Source organism: Vespula vulgaris, chromosome 18, assembly GCF_905475345.1.
Source record: "Vespula vulgaris chromosome 18, iyVesVulg1.1, whole genome shotgun sequence".
Classification (NCBI taxonomy): Eukaryota; Metazoa; Arthropoda; class Insecta; order Hymenoptera; family Vespidae; genus Vespula; species Vespula vulgaris.
In genome coordinates, this window is record NC_066603.1 from 1,615,310 (window position 1) to 1,630,886 (window position 15,577).

The 15,577-nt window shown below is 30.3% G+C and overlaps 1 protein-coding gene across 1 annotated transcript; it reads right to left on the reverse strand.

Annotated features, from left to right (window-relative positions):
• Positions 1 to 173: 173 nt before the first annotated feature.
• On the reverse strand, positions 174 to 8,873 carry LOC127070547 (limbic system-associated membrane protein-like). Its single transcript, XM_051008654.1, has 10 exons — positions 8,632 to 8,873; positions 7,402 to 7,503; positions 6,798 to 7,013; positions 4,610 to 4,731; positions 4,090 to 4,231; positions 2,986 to 3,083; positions 1,917 to 2,216; positions 1,095 to 1,320; positions 942 to 1,004; positions 174 to 834 (listed from the first exon to the last, which is right to left on the reverse strand). Exons 1-10 carry the CDS (start codon positions 8,669 to 8,671, stop codon positions 710 to 712), a joined length of 1,434 nt encoding a protein of 477 aa, XP_050864611.1. The 5' UTR covers positions 8,672 to 8,873; the 3' UTR covers positions 174 to 709.
• Positions 8,874 to 15,577: the final 6,704 nt, after the last annotated feature.

Consider the following 15,577-nt stretch of genomic DNA (forward strand, 5'->3'; position numbering starts at 1 on the left):
ATTAATTTAGTTGGTAATTGACTTTTCTACTACCGATGGTAAGGTAGAGATAATTTAAAGACATCGTACAAATTTACGGTTGGTAACATTGTTCTTTACACAATATAAATTCGAATTATTACTGAAGAATAATAATAATACTTTTTTTAATTATAAAGAAAAGTTATAATACATTTTTATGTAAAATAATTTTCATTTATTTTTAGCGACATACAAGTGATTTTCATTACAAATCTTCGTCCATAAAAGAAATTAATATTTGTCGCTATTTACAAATTAGAATATCAATAGAAATCGTCTGAAATTAGCTATGCATCGTATTAATTCGTAATTAGCAGAGTATCGTTCTATGCAAACGAATGAACGTGCTTATGTCTCTCTTATACACTCTAATTAAATCAGGTATATAGGTTACGCGTATACATACATACATGTACATATATATATATATATATAAAATGTGATTTTAATTTGTACATACAGTGCAACAGAACTAAGAAAAAATATACATTAAAATTTCCTCGCGTATCTATCCTAATATAGGATGAAGATCGGTCAAACTTGCATAAGATTATGTTTCTTTTCTCCCTTTCTTTTTATTTTTATTTTGTTTTCCTCGTTACGAAGTATGCGTTTTGACCATTTTCTTTTTTCATTTTATAACGAAATAGTAAGTTTCCTTATAGAATAGTCCTTAAAGAAGGACAGTCTATAATCTCATACTCGAGAGAAACAAGGAAAAAGAAAGGACAAAAGCTATGTTTTTTTTCATCACACAAGAGCATCCATTGTTTTCCGTGCTGGATTGTTGAGACATCGAGGCCATTTGTATGACTACATAGATTAAAACAAAGATAAATTATTTTACAATTTATGATATATGAAAATAACATTACTTTTTTAAATAATAATAATAATAATAATAATTATTATTATTATACCAGTATTAATCTTTTCATCCGGTACTACATCGATCGTTTTGTAATAATCTTCGGCATCAGGAGCTATAGAAAAGAATAAAGAATAACGTTATACTTAAACTTCGATGTCAAAAAAGAAAAAAAAAATTGATTTATTTTTTTTTTTTTACTTACGAGCACCTTCCGTAGCAAATCGTATGACTTTCGATGGTCTGCTCGAACCGTAACGATTTCTCGATACTACGAAAGCTTCATAGTGAGTAGCTTCAGCCAATCCAGTTAAATTGAAGGATCGAGCATGTACCGGACCAATCGCATTGCTTCCGCTCGGTATGTAAAGTTTGTGCCACTTATGTGTCGTCGTTGTGCTTGCTCTAAGCGGACCTTCGTGAATGTACTTCTGTATTCATCAAGTGAATATCAATTACATAAATTGGATAGGGGATAGCCTATTATGGTTATAGCAAACGATAAAACCTTCGTGTGATATGATATAACTACATTTTCTGAACGAACGTTAATATACGACGACTTCCAATTTCAAGGTTAGTCATATTTTATATAGATTTCTTTTTGACATGTAACAAAAAACAAAACTATTTATTACATTCTAAATTAAAAGAAAATATTATCACGACGATATTCGATATCAATTACGATCGATGTATAAATTATTCGTATATTTAAATCTGTAGTTTAGTACGACAATAATTTCGATTAGATCTATCGCGATTGGATGATCACGTGACTCGATAAGAAAATTCTATAACATAAAAATATAAATATTTTTTTATACTAAAAATACAACATAAATTATATTTAATATAAATAACATATAAAATTCGATATAAATATTGTTGTAGTAAAAACGTTTTGTTTTACATAGGTACATACCTACCCACGAACGTATATATTTAGGTTAGAATTTTCTTATTAAGTTTCATAAATGTATGCATATACGCACAAACACATTTATGTATATGTATATATGCTTACCCTGTACTGACGAAAGGAGAATTGATATTCGACGATAGGAGTATAGCAATCGACCTCCCAAATGAAATTATACGCAGTTTTTGATATACTCTTAGCTTCTTTGAAAACCGCAGGATTTGCTACTCCTGATAATTCGATCGCAGCTTCGGTTATTCCCAAGGAATTCGATGCTCTACATAAGTAAAATCCATAATCTTTCGTTATCACATTCCTTATTACTAAACTGTGATTATGTCCTATACTATGTTTCACTATTCTACTCGAATAGGATACCGTCTTGTTCATAAAGTACCACTCGACCTGAAAAATATAACGGGTGTATTTATAATTAGATCTCTTCTAAATCGTTTCTAATATATATCGTAGAGATTATCGTATTAAATGAGATAAAAGCGAATATATTTTTTTTGTTTTCCTTTTCTTTTTTTTTTACTTCTAAGAGTTTTTATTTTGAAGGTCGATAAAACAGATTGCGACTTTATTTCGTAGGACATAAACTCCAAAAAAGATACACATACACTCTCTCTCTCTCTCTCTCTCTCTCTCTCTCTCTCTCTCTCTCTCTCTCTCTCCCTCTCTCTTTTGTATAAAAAGCCAAGCGTAATCCTCTCGGACTATTTTTCCTAAGGTAGAACTATCATGAGTCACGTTTCCAACGAATCGATTTGTCACGTATTAGCGGCTTTAAGGGATAACTTTGAGAAATTGCTTTGCGGCTCGAACGAAGCTTTTCATTTAGTTATATACCTCACTGCGAATACAGCTTCTTTTTCTTTTTCTTCTTCTTCGTTTTCTTCTTCTTTTTCTTCTTCTTCTTCACAAGAAAAATTGAGAGAGAGAGAGAGCGAGAGAGAGAGAGAGAGAGAGAGAGAGAGAGAGAGAGAGAGAGAGAGAGAGAGAGAGGAACGAAAAAGCCTTCAACTTAATCTCGCAAATACTTTGATCTTTCGACGATATGACGTCGCAACGTAAAAAAGAAAAAAGAAAAAAGAAAAAGAAAAGCTCTCGTAGAGAAATAAAATAAGATAGGGAAAAAAAAAGTAAAATAATACTTTTTCAAAAGACTCACCTCAGCCTCGGGCCAAGCAATAACTCTGCAATCCAATTGGGTTCGAATTCCAGGGGATGCATGAACCCACGGTTTATGTACAATAATTTCTGGCTTATCTGTAATCACATATGCACATAAACGCTTTGACATACTTGTTATTATATGTACATTACGTTTGACTAGAACGGAGGTACGTAATGATAAGACTCGATCGATAAAGTAGATCTTCTTTTGATCACATGTGTAAACAATTGGTATTTGCATAATGGCATTAAATGTCATCCGTAATGAGAGCAATTGCCCTGTTCGTACACATACATATGTATGTATGTATGTATTATACGTAAATACGTTTGAATGGAATATTAAGGAGACCAATGCGCTGTTCAGCAATTTGCTAATTTAATTATAATCGTTTTACGACGCACTCATAAGAGTCGAATATAATTTTGCATGATTGCATCCGCGTAGAGCGCACAAGGCAAGGATATAATTAAAGTAGCCCCGATTCTCGAGGATAGAGGTAGACGTAAAGTGAGATAGAAATAGAAAAAGAATGAGATAGAAATAGAAAGACATAAAGAGCGAGAGAGAGAGAGAGAGAGAGAGAGAGAGAGAGAGAGAGAGAAAGAAAGAAATAGATGCGAAAGGGATGTACAACACCGTTGTGCATCTCAGCGTGGAATTTCGTAATACCCTTTACTCTTTGTTTGATCCCCACTACTCTATCCCACCGTCACCCCCCTCCCACCTATCATGTAATTTTTCTTTTTTTTTTCTTTTCTTTTATACTATAAATTTACAAAGCAACGAAATAAGCAAAGAGCTTTTGAAAATTGGCCGATTGTATCTTTTTTATTCTTTTCTTGAGTATTATGAGAGAAAATGAAAAGACGTATATATAAGATACATATATATACACACACACACACATATGTATTTATTGTATAGTAACGTTATATTATGCTATTTGAAAAGGTTTCAATTTTTTTTTTATTTTTTTATTTCTTTTTCTTCCGTTCTTTTTTTTTTTACGGATATATTACAATTCTTTTTATTTTTGGTTCTATTATCTTTTGATTCTATTTTTTATTTATTTATTTATTTTTTTTTGATACTTACATTTTATACGGAGATCTATCGTTGCCGATACTGAATCACCGATACCATTGCTGGCTATGCAAGTATATTCTCCTGAACGATTACGATGATCTGCATAAAATCTTAAACGTGGTCTATTTGTCAGCAATGGTATCTCGCCTTCCTGTAAAAATGAGAAATATATTATTTGTGATTTAAAATAGCAGGAAAAAGAGAAGAAATATTGGATTGCTTCAATAAGTAATGTTGGGATGTTCAGAATATTTTGTGTGTATGTAAAATAACAATGAGATGTAAATAAATGACAATGGGGTATAGTTTGTGGTTGGTTGATAAATAGTCTATGGAATAATGTTGGGAAGAATAATGTTGATGTTTTCAATATGTTATATCTAAATAAAATAATAAAAATAAAATCTAAATAAATAACGTGATTATTAATATAAAAGGAATGAGGAAATATCTAAAAAGTTTCTGTCGGTTTTTCTTTTTCTTCTCTTTTTCTTGTTTAGAAATACTGTTTTCTTAAGAAAAAAATCACCTTAGTCCACCAAGATACGACGGGCGCAGGAACTCCGTTAGCAAGGCACTCCATGTCGACTTCCTCTTTTAAATTGACTTCCAGTTCGCCGGATTCCGGTACTGGGCGAATACTCGGTGGATCTGGAAGAAGATACGAAAGAAGCGAAAGGGAATATAAGTGCCGGCAGGCCCTGAAGTTTCTAGGGCGTGACGACGATATCTATTCGCGTATCGTTGCGTACTCGTAGAAAAAGATATAAAAAAGAGATAGAGAGAAAGAGAGAGAGAGAGAGAGTAAGTGAGAGCGAGAAACGAAAGAAAAAGAACAAGAAATAAGAGAAATGAAAAAGATGAAAGAGAGAGAGAGAGAGAGAGAGAGAGAGAAGAAAGAAAGAAAGAAAGAAAAAGAAAGAACACTGATAAATACATAGAAAAAACAGGATTTGGTCATGGTGTTATAAAAGTAAGAAAAACGAAATTCGATTTCGCTCACTGAGGAGAGTGAAAATATTCGAAGCCTTCGATGGATTTTATTCTCGCTTTTTCGACCTACGCAAGCTCTTTTCCCTATTCTTTCCTTTTCGTTACATATATATATATATATATATATATATATATATGTATGTATGTATGTATGTATGTATGTATGTATGTATATATATATATATATATATATATATATATATATATATATATATATATATTATGTACCATTCGCCGCGTATACTTCAATGTATTTCTGGCATATAGGGTGAAAACTAAAGATACAGGATAGGCCAAAAGTTTCTAGCTGGTTTTTAAATCTCAATTAATCTTTCCTCGAAAGATTTTTCAACTCTTCTGCAGTTAGGATCCTAATTTTTACAAGTCAAGCTTGTAGTTTTATGATCTGTAAACGTAAGAAAAAGAAAAAGGATTAATCCAAAAACAATTAAAATTAATTTTTAACGTCGCGGAGGAACTTCTGACCCTTTCTTCTATTTATATATATATATTTTTAAAAGAAACAATTCGTTGATCTATTAGATTGAATATCGAAGGATTAATTATTTTTATCGGACGTTATTTTTAATTCGTTAAAAATGTATGAAGAATTTATATCTTGGAAAAATTTTATTACAGGAAAATAAAGAAACTTTTCAACGATATGTAATAATATTCAGAGTTATCGTTTCATTGGCATATGGATATTGATAGGTTTTAGTTCTTATGGATCACCCTGTATATATCTTCTGAAATGGAATCACTAAATTCAACAGAGCAGCCTAGGAATTCCATAGAGACTCATGACAAAAGAAGCTTTTTTTTCGGTTTGTAAATTCTTGCGTATGCCACGCACACATCTTCGTATTCTTTATTTATTTTATTTTTTTCCAATCGAACCAATATAGCGATCGGACCCTAGTGACTTCTCTCTCTCTCTCTCTTTTTTCTCTCTCTTTCTTTATGTGGATTACAACGATATGATAATAACGAAAAATAAAAAATGGGGAAGATCGATAGGAGTTTTCGAATCTCTCATGGATGTGTGAATATTATTTGTAAAAGGAACGATCAATCTTTAAAAATTATTTTCTTTTTGTTTTCGGTATGATTCCGATCTGACTCATTGTCAAGCGTAGAACGTAAAAAGAAAGGGAAGATTCACCCAAGGGGATGATTTTTTTTTATATGAAAATATCGCTAAAATGTTGGAACGTTCCAATATCTTTATTCACATATTTCATATACTTTTTTGTTTGTTTCTTTTACATATTGACTATTCTTTATTCAGTTCATTTATCAATAACTGATAGGAAAGGTTGTATGGGGTGAATCAATAATTAACTTACTTAACAGATGAACTGTGACGCGTGATTCATTCGATTGATAATTTGTAATAAAAAATCGTAGACAATTTATTAAAGCCAGTCGTGTGTGTCAATATACGCAAGTAGTTATTTAAATATTGAATAATAAATTTAAATATCGAGCAGTAAGAGATGTAACCTAGATTCAAATACTGTATAATATTGATCGAAACAAATTGCGAATTGTAAATAATTATTGACTTTTCAAAAAGAAAGAAGAAAAAACAAAAGAAAAAAGGAAACAAGATAATACAAATAATTCTTGAGTCACCCTATATAATACATATAAGACGATATTAAGGGATCGAAGGTAACATGTAGGTATTTATTTGCGATAGTATTATAGTGTGTACTCACACATAACTTGGATATCGTGTACATGCGTAACATATCCCCAAGGAGTTGGTCGGGATGCTTGGCATACATATTCCCCCGTATCTTCTGGCTGTAGGTTAGAAATCAGTAAACTTCCGTTATACCATAGGTGAATTCTTTCGGGTGTTACCAAACGAGGATCGTCACTGTCAGCCAAAAGAATCCCTTTTCCCCACCATTTCACCCTAGTTTGCACCCCTGAAATACATAATAGAACATGTAACTCCTTTACCCAACTTTGAGTCTAAATATTTTCTTCAAATTTTACATCTATTTATATACATGTGATATATATATATATATACAAATTAATTAGTTTTATTTATCTTCGATAAAAATTTTCTAACAAAACTATTACATGCATAATAATTTCAATATTTATTTTATGGGAAGTAATAAGATTTTTAATTTTGTAAGGCGATTAAGTTATTTAATTTTTATATATATATATATATGTATATAATAAATTAAGAATACTTTTCGTATTCTCGTATTATTTGAAAGTCTTTGAATAAAATCGATCGAAAAGTTTTGCCCGGATATGCGGGTTTGTATTAAAACGAGCGATTTCACGCTGATTACTCACCGAGATCTTGCACATCACAGGGTAGCAAAACCGAGTCGTTTCTGAAGACCTTTACAACCGTCGGATGGTTTGTAAAACCTTGATTCATTGCTGCGTGAACTCCTAATAATAAATTAACGAAACGAAAAATATAATCAATGATCGATCATCTTCTTTTTTTTATTTTTATTTCTAAATATCATTAATCAGTTCATTTCTCTTTGTTTATTTCAAAATCGATCGACGTAATATTTATTAGGAATTACATTTTTTAATATATCGTTTTTTAGAGGAAAAAAAAAGAAAAAACAAGGCTGATTTTTATATATTTTTTTTATTTCTAATGGGTCAATTTTTTTTATTCAAGTCATACTATGCAATAAGATTTTTTTATTTGAAGATTCATAGCGAACATGTTAACGAAACAAACGATTTTTTTTCCACACATAATTTCTAAGATCTTGTACATTATCGTGTAATTATATAGAACCGGTGTCTTCTTATAATTAGATTAACTTTTATACGTAGAGGCAAAATACTCGACACCTAACTAACTAACTTTGCCCCGAGTGTATTGTTAATTTCAAACTTGTTAAATTATTACCATATGCTTCTTCTCCCTGTGATAATATCATGATTAAATTTCTTATTATCTTATATAGTGAATTTAATAGTCTTTATCTCTTTCTTTCTATCTTTTTCTTAAGTTTATCTTTATATATTATTTAATTAAATACGAAGTATACGCATTAATGTTATAGAAATTTTATTAATAATATTTTGATTTTTAATTTATATTATTGCATGAATTTCATTGATTTAATTATTTAGTAGACACATATTCAATCATTTTAAATTCATTGATATTCAATTCTTCTCGATTATGACGATCAATGATTTAATGTAGAATGCAATATGATCGGGTATTTAAATTTTGATTGAAATTATTTCAATTCATTATAATAAAATCTAAGCTTTTAAGAGCGTTATACAAAAAAATTGTACTGATTTATGAATCGATTTAATACATGTAACATAACAAATTTGTTTCTATCTTCCGTCTTTTCTTTTCTTTCTTTCTTTTTTTTTTTTTAAAGATATAGATCATTATCGACACTTTTCGATCCGTTAAAAATTTAATATAATCATTAAAATGATTGAAAAGATCTATCAAAGAAACATAGAACATATGAAAAGGTTTATCGTATTTAAAAATAATTCTTTCTCTTCAAATTTTTTTTTTTAACATACCCATTGCAAACAAGTAGATAATCCAAGAAACAGGTGTCATCTTCGATCGATATATCGATCTCGAAGATGGATCGAAAAATTAACGAAGATATTTATCGTTGATATTAATATAAAAATAAAACGAACGTACACACACACACATACACAGATACACACACAAACAATTAAAAATCGAGTTATATAATAATCGATACTATCTCGCGTGCGATCTCTGAGACTTTTCAGTGGACACTGATCTTCCTTTCAAGATGGGGAGATCCCTTCTCATTCGATCTTAATCTTACACAGACACACACATTCACAAATGCGCGCGAGAATTTAGAGAGGCTACGTTGCTGTTGTAATTATGACCACTTGTTCATTGTGCGATTTAGAGACGCTCATGTTACACGTCGTTAAGAATAACATCTTCTTTCTTCCTTTCTCTTTCTCTTTTTTCTTCCTTTCTTTCTTTCATTATAATATCGAGTAACTTCGTTAATATTTAAAGTCTCTGATTATCGCAAAAAATACATGATTTACTAAAATATTCTAAGATAATAATTTTGATATATAATATAAATAAAACACAATTTATTTTTCTTATTAAATTTAATGAAACAAAATTACGATATGATAAAACATTATAAAACGTATTAATTAGATTAAATAATCGAACGTCTTTGACGAATAAATAACGATACGTTGATAACTTTAATATATAATAAATACAATGTGCAATTTAGTTTCTTATTAAATATAATGGAATTACGATATAATATTTTCCGACTTTAATATAACATTAATGCAATGATATTATGAAATTATTCAAAAAATAATTGATAAACGAAATAATGCAATAAGATGTTAAATTATAGTAATAGTTTCGACGATATAACAAAGATGATAAAATAATAAACGAGGAGAGAGGGAGAGAGTAAAATTTCGTTTGGATCGTTTGAGATGGAGGACCGTGCATCGTGAAAATGGCGCTAACATGTTATGTACGTACGGTTGCATACATATAGGGGCATACAGGGTGTCCTCAACACCAAAGGCATTCTTCTATAATTTGTTCAATTTACGCACCGACACGCACCGTACATAGAGAGTCATTCATCGAGTTATCCATTAAATCGTTAATCTAATATGTCGTTCACCGACCAGTCTGTCTTTTTAAAGACAGTCCTCTGTCCCCTATAGGACAATCTGTCTGCGCTCCCTTTTCTAAGAGATCGAATGAATGGACCAAAAATATAAACAAATTAAAAAAGAAATTTTTTTAATTAACATGAACGAAATGAAGTTGAATTCTTTCTCTCTCTCTCTCTCTCTCTCTCTCTCTCTTTTTTTTCTTTTTCTGATTGATCAAGGTAGTACTAGTTTGAAAAAAAACGAGAGAAGAAAGGAATAGTTTGTGATTGAAAATTAATTATAACGACAATAACAATAATAATAATAATAATAATAATAATAATAATAAGAAACGTTAGTTAAATAATTTTCATATTAATTATAAAATAAAAAATTAATTATATTTAGAAATTATTATCGGTTTAAATTATATTAATTCTTTAAAACATTGGGAGATAATATAAGAAATGACATTACCGAAAAATATGCTCTCGTTGATAATATTCTCATAAATTTTATTTTATGAATTAGAAAGCACGGTGCGCGTTGATATCATAATCAAAATTGTTACCAATTCTTGGATCGAATTGGCACGTGCGCAGAAATTCGAATGGAAATTTGCAAGAGAGTATATAAACTTGGATGGAAGAGTATTAAGCGCATTGCATAGTTTCCATAGTGAAACATGAATTTCATTCGTTATCTGCGGTACCTTGGCTTCTATCCAAAATCAACATAATATCTATCGAACAGGATTTTCGATTAATAATATTATAGATGCGATAACAATGAGAAAATGCAAATAAGAATGTAAATGAAAGCGAAAGTTGTTAATAAAAGTTTTATATATGTAAAAGGGAAGAAAGAGAAAAAGAAGAACAAAATGAAAAATTTATATAATATTAATCAAGACGATACGTGAAAATTTGTAGAATTTATGAAAATATATCAGTATAAAATTTCATTAATATACCTGTGAAATTTTATAATGACAATATTTTTACACTTGTTACATATATTTAATTACCTTGACATATTTATAAGGTCAGTGCAGCGTAGGTCATTCTGTGTGTGTATACACGCTTCGATAAAAATATTAAAGGAAAATTGTGTGTGTACTGCACACAAAGCCATATAACGAGGAACCTTTTTCTTTCTTTTCTTTTTTTTTTTTGATAATATTTCTCTGAAAGATATGTATAATCCCGACGTAAATATACTCGATGAAAGTAGAACGAAAGGGATTAAGGGACCCGTATATCGTAATAGGTCTTCTTCGATAATGATAATAACGATATTGAAATCTCAAATAAAATTCTCGAATAGAAAGGAAGAGAGCTGAAAAAGGAAAGAATGGTGGAAGATTGAGTTGGTGGTTACTAGTAGGCATAATAGGAATATTATAGTCTCTTTAGTACGAAGGCATTGTCGCTGCAGGCCCCAATCATCTCGTATTCTTCATTGTTCGCGTATTACACCAGAGATATACGTCGTCCAACCCATTCACTATTATTTCTCGCGACTACTATCAATTTATTGACAGTGTTAGTAATAGTAGTGACTTTTCAGCATATTTTGATTCGATCTAACGACTGGGATTCATTCATTATCGTTAAGTAGATTCAATTTCATTGATACCTGATTCTTCTTTTTATTGATCTCTAATTAATCATTACAGTACGGTGAAGTTATTTTTTTTTCGTTGTCTTTTCTTTTCTTTTCTATTTTTTTTAGGACAAATGAAACTAGTCGACAAAGTTTATACTCATGTTCAATTATTACAGAATTAAGTCGTATCACGCCTGAGAGTAGATTTTACTGCATACATCGTCGGTAATGTCGCAATTTTTAAGCGCCATGTCATATGCAACCCGTTACTTCATGCATATAAGAAGGTATACTCTATATACAGGGGCTTGGAAGGGGTTGTTTCTATTTTCCGGGACAATACTTACAATTTCGTCGACATATAATCTTGAATAAGTATAATCTGAATAAATATAGTCTTTTTTTCTTTTGAGTAAATACGTTTTTTTTCGATTGCGTAAAGTTAGTTGTGTATTTTTGGAACTTTTGCTTTTTCATTTTTAATATTTTTCTATCTTTTTTATTAGTTTTTTTTCTCGTGTATATCTACGTTTGCAATAAAATCTTCAATTATGTTTTGTTGTGGTGTAGCAACGACTCTCTCTCTCTCTGATTCTTTCGTTTTTCTTTTTGTAAGCTATCGAGAAACCTGTGACAAATTGCGAGCGGTGCCGACGGCGACGTGCGATGTCCCTGTGGTCCTATCTTGTGCCAGAAAAATACGACGACAAGTCCGGTGCTTTTTTCGTGCGCTTGTATGTGTACGTGTGTATTCTTCGATGACAGAAAACGACGTGATATTTGAGATTGATTTTGAACGTTCAAAGTTTATCTCGATATCAAAAACGTTTCTCCTTCTCTTTCAATCGACTTTGCCAAGACGTTTTACAAAGAGATAACATTGATTATAATGACAATGATGATCGGGGAATATAGTCGAAACCTTAACATAAATAAAGTGTCGTTATAAGTTAGAAATTTATTATAAAAAGATTAGAATATTTTACGGCAATAATTATGTGTAAAAGATTGATTACAAAAAAAAAAATAATATATTTCTTTACATATATGACGTTCTTTCTTTCTTTCTTTTTTTTTTTTTAATTTTGTATCATCGATCGATCGACAATAAATAATTTATATTACGATAATTTTTTTTTCCTGTTACAGTGCACTTTACAATGACATTTTTTTATATTACATTAATACTTGGTATTACAATAAAAATTTTATTTTATTCGAGTTTCTATCAAGAATGATGTTCATTCTATTAAAATTCTTAATTATAACGGCACATACATATTTATGAATCGACTTTTCAGTTCGTGTTTGTACGAAAACAAATTCGATTATTCGTTAAAATGCATTCTTGGTGAATAAATAATCTCTCTGTAATTATACGTGTCTCTTTCTGGTTTTCGTATTACTTTAATACATCCGTTCCCTGGAGGAAGCCGTAAGACGATATTAAAGGGCTACTTTTTCATCTTAGCCTTTCAGCCATGGTTAAAAGTAGGCTGGATATATGAGTGAATAAGGAATGAAAAGGAGTGAAAGAGATAGAATGTATAATCCCTTACCGAGAGAGAACTGTGTGAGCCTGATTCAAGTCCACGTGAATATACTTAATCCTGAAGAAAAAAGACAGAAAAAAAAGAGAGAGAGAGAGAGAGAGAGAAAGCCTTAAAATGCTTCTCAATTACCTTGATACATCCATCGAAATCTTTCGTTTAAGGTGGCCGTCCCTTTAAGCCGATTTTAAAATGAATTTACCGAAGCGTCGTCGTTCACGATAAAAGCCTTCGTCGCGCCCTTAAACGGCAAATCCGGTCTCTCGTTGATTGGAAAAACTGTAGATACCTTTAAGAGTGCATCAAGAGGTCTCTCCCTCCCCTTTCGTCCATTAACATTTTTCGATTCGTCTTTCTGCCCTGTTTTTTTTTTTTTATTTTCTCTTTCTTCTTTTCTTCTTCTTTTTTTTCAATTAATTAATTTTTTTATTTTTGTTATTAGAGAATCCAATAATCAAATTATGTTTCATCTCGTTTATCTGTTATTAATATCGATTATTAAAACATATTGGAATTTTTTGTAAGTAGACATATCGCAAAAAATTTGTAACGTTTGTAGTTCTTTATAGCAAGATGTTCTTTATTGTAATTGAGTTTTTATGATATCTCATATATATATATATTTTTTTCTTTTTCTTTTTTCTTTTTCTCTCTTTCTCTTGTTCTTTCTACCCCTTGAGACCACCACCACGCTTGTTACCTCTATTTACGCCAAAGGGTTGCCCGTATAATTGGGTTAAGCTTCACCTCAAAACATTTATGTGTATATTCTTATGCATCTCCTAGTATCCTTTTTTGAGTAACGTCAATTGTTACATCGTTGTTTATTAAATTGTTAACGATAATTATCATTTCCCTTGTGTAAAAAAATCTCTTTCATTGTTGTAATGTTATCACATTTATTTATTTAATACTTCTCGCAAAGCTTTCATCGAGTAATACGATTTTAGAGTTTTGTGAATAATTTACAAACGAATTCGTTTCAATTAGTTATTGAAATATGATCTTGAACAAATTCAGATTGGTATTCTCTTTGTTATAACCGAGTGGATCGATGTAGATTTCTATTTTTGGTACGGTCCAAAGACGAACACTATGAATTGTTTTTCCCCTAAGAGACTGATATTACATTAAGTCCTTTTTCGAAGAATGGTATCATCGAAAGTAGTAAAAAGAAAGATGAATTGTTCTTTTTCGGCTGTTGGAAAAATATCTTTATTCTTTCACTCTGAAAATCTTCTGAAATACACACACAGCCGATGGGATCGAATAGGAACGTAATGGATCGAAAAGAATCGAATAGGGCCAAATAGGACCGAATAGAATGCAATAGGATCGAATAGAATCAAATAGGATCGAAAGGAACGAATAAAAAAAGAATAGATAGATATATAGATACACAGATAAATAGATGTGTTTGTTTAAAGCAAAGGCAGATTTGCATTTTTTTCCTCGTGCAAAAAGTGTTATGATTGTTTATATCGTCGTCAAAGAGAAGAAAGTCAAATTTTTAATCTCCTTTTTATTCCATTTCGACGCTTTGAAAGAAATTGCTTTTAGAATATGTATGTATATACATATGTATGTACATAGATACGTGTAACTATGTCTATGCATGTAGATATACTAGAGAGATATTATTCTAACATGGTAGAAACACAGTAGGTAAAAAAAGTCATGCTTTAATTGCTTTTAATTTACTGAAGCACCGGTTCTCAAGTAAGCGACATCGTCGGTCGGGTCTCATGTTTACGAAGGACTCGCAAAGGGTTGTCCGGTGCTTAAGGTCGGAAGTGAGTTTAATTGCAAAAGGTCGTAAGCTAGATACTCTTTAACAACGGAAGTCACTAAAGTTCTAGATCGTTGAGAGGGAGAATGATCATTCCCTGTCTTTCGTAAACTAATTGTAAATTTTTTATTCGGGCCTTGGTATTATTTTTCTTTCTCTCTTTTTTTCTTCCTTTCTTTTAAGCACCAGTTTTATTTTTATTTTAAATGTTAATTGTTATTGCACGTCAATATTTTTTATTTTATATATACATATATATTTTTTTTTTCTTTCTAAGAATGAAACAATCGTATATTTAAATATTCATGGAACGTTCTTTATAATGACATTTAATTAAATATCGAATTAAATTTTATCGAAATATTTGAGCAATTGCGATTATTTAATAGATCAAGATTAAGTAAATAAATTATTGATAATTGTATTACTTGTTGAAAAGCGTAATGCATTGTTTCATTCTTTGCAAAACGAAATAGAAAAAAACATCAAAGGGTATATATATATATATATATATATATATATATATATAGATTCCTGTTACGTTAAAAATTAGACTCGTTAATACAATGATCGCCATTCGTATCCTATGCTTTGTGTAGGAGAAATTTTCGAGAGAAAAGAAAAAAGAAAAGACAGAGAAATTCGTTGCACGTATCCGTGTATCCGTGTGTGGGTTTTATTTAACGAAACGAAGAACACTTTACCTAGACGAAAGTGGAACGTGTACCTAAATCTAGGTCAACTACGTGTTTAGTAATACAATATTTTTCGAGAAAATCATGTGCTGTTCCTTTTTGATGATATTTTATGACTTTCTCTTTTTTTTTCTGTTTCTCGTTAATTGTGCCTGAACTTTTTCTCGATATATTAGAATAATTTTGACATT

Excerpts from the sequence above, each read along its gene's own strand:
- LOC127070547 (XM_051008654.1), bottom strand. The coding sequence starts at position 8,671 with ATGACACCTGTTTCTTGGATTATCTACTTGTTTGCAATGG. Across the intron at positions 7,014-7,401 it reads CTGTGATGTGCAAGATCTCG|GGGTGCAAACTAGGGTGAAA; the intron begins GTGAGTAATCAG and ends TATGTATTTCAG. Across the intron at positions 4,732-6,797 it reads ACACGATATCCAAGTTATGT|ATCCACCGAGTATTCGCCCA; the intron begins GTGAGTACACAC and ends ATCTTCTTCCAG.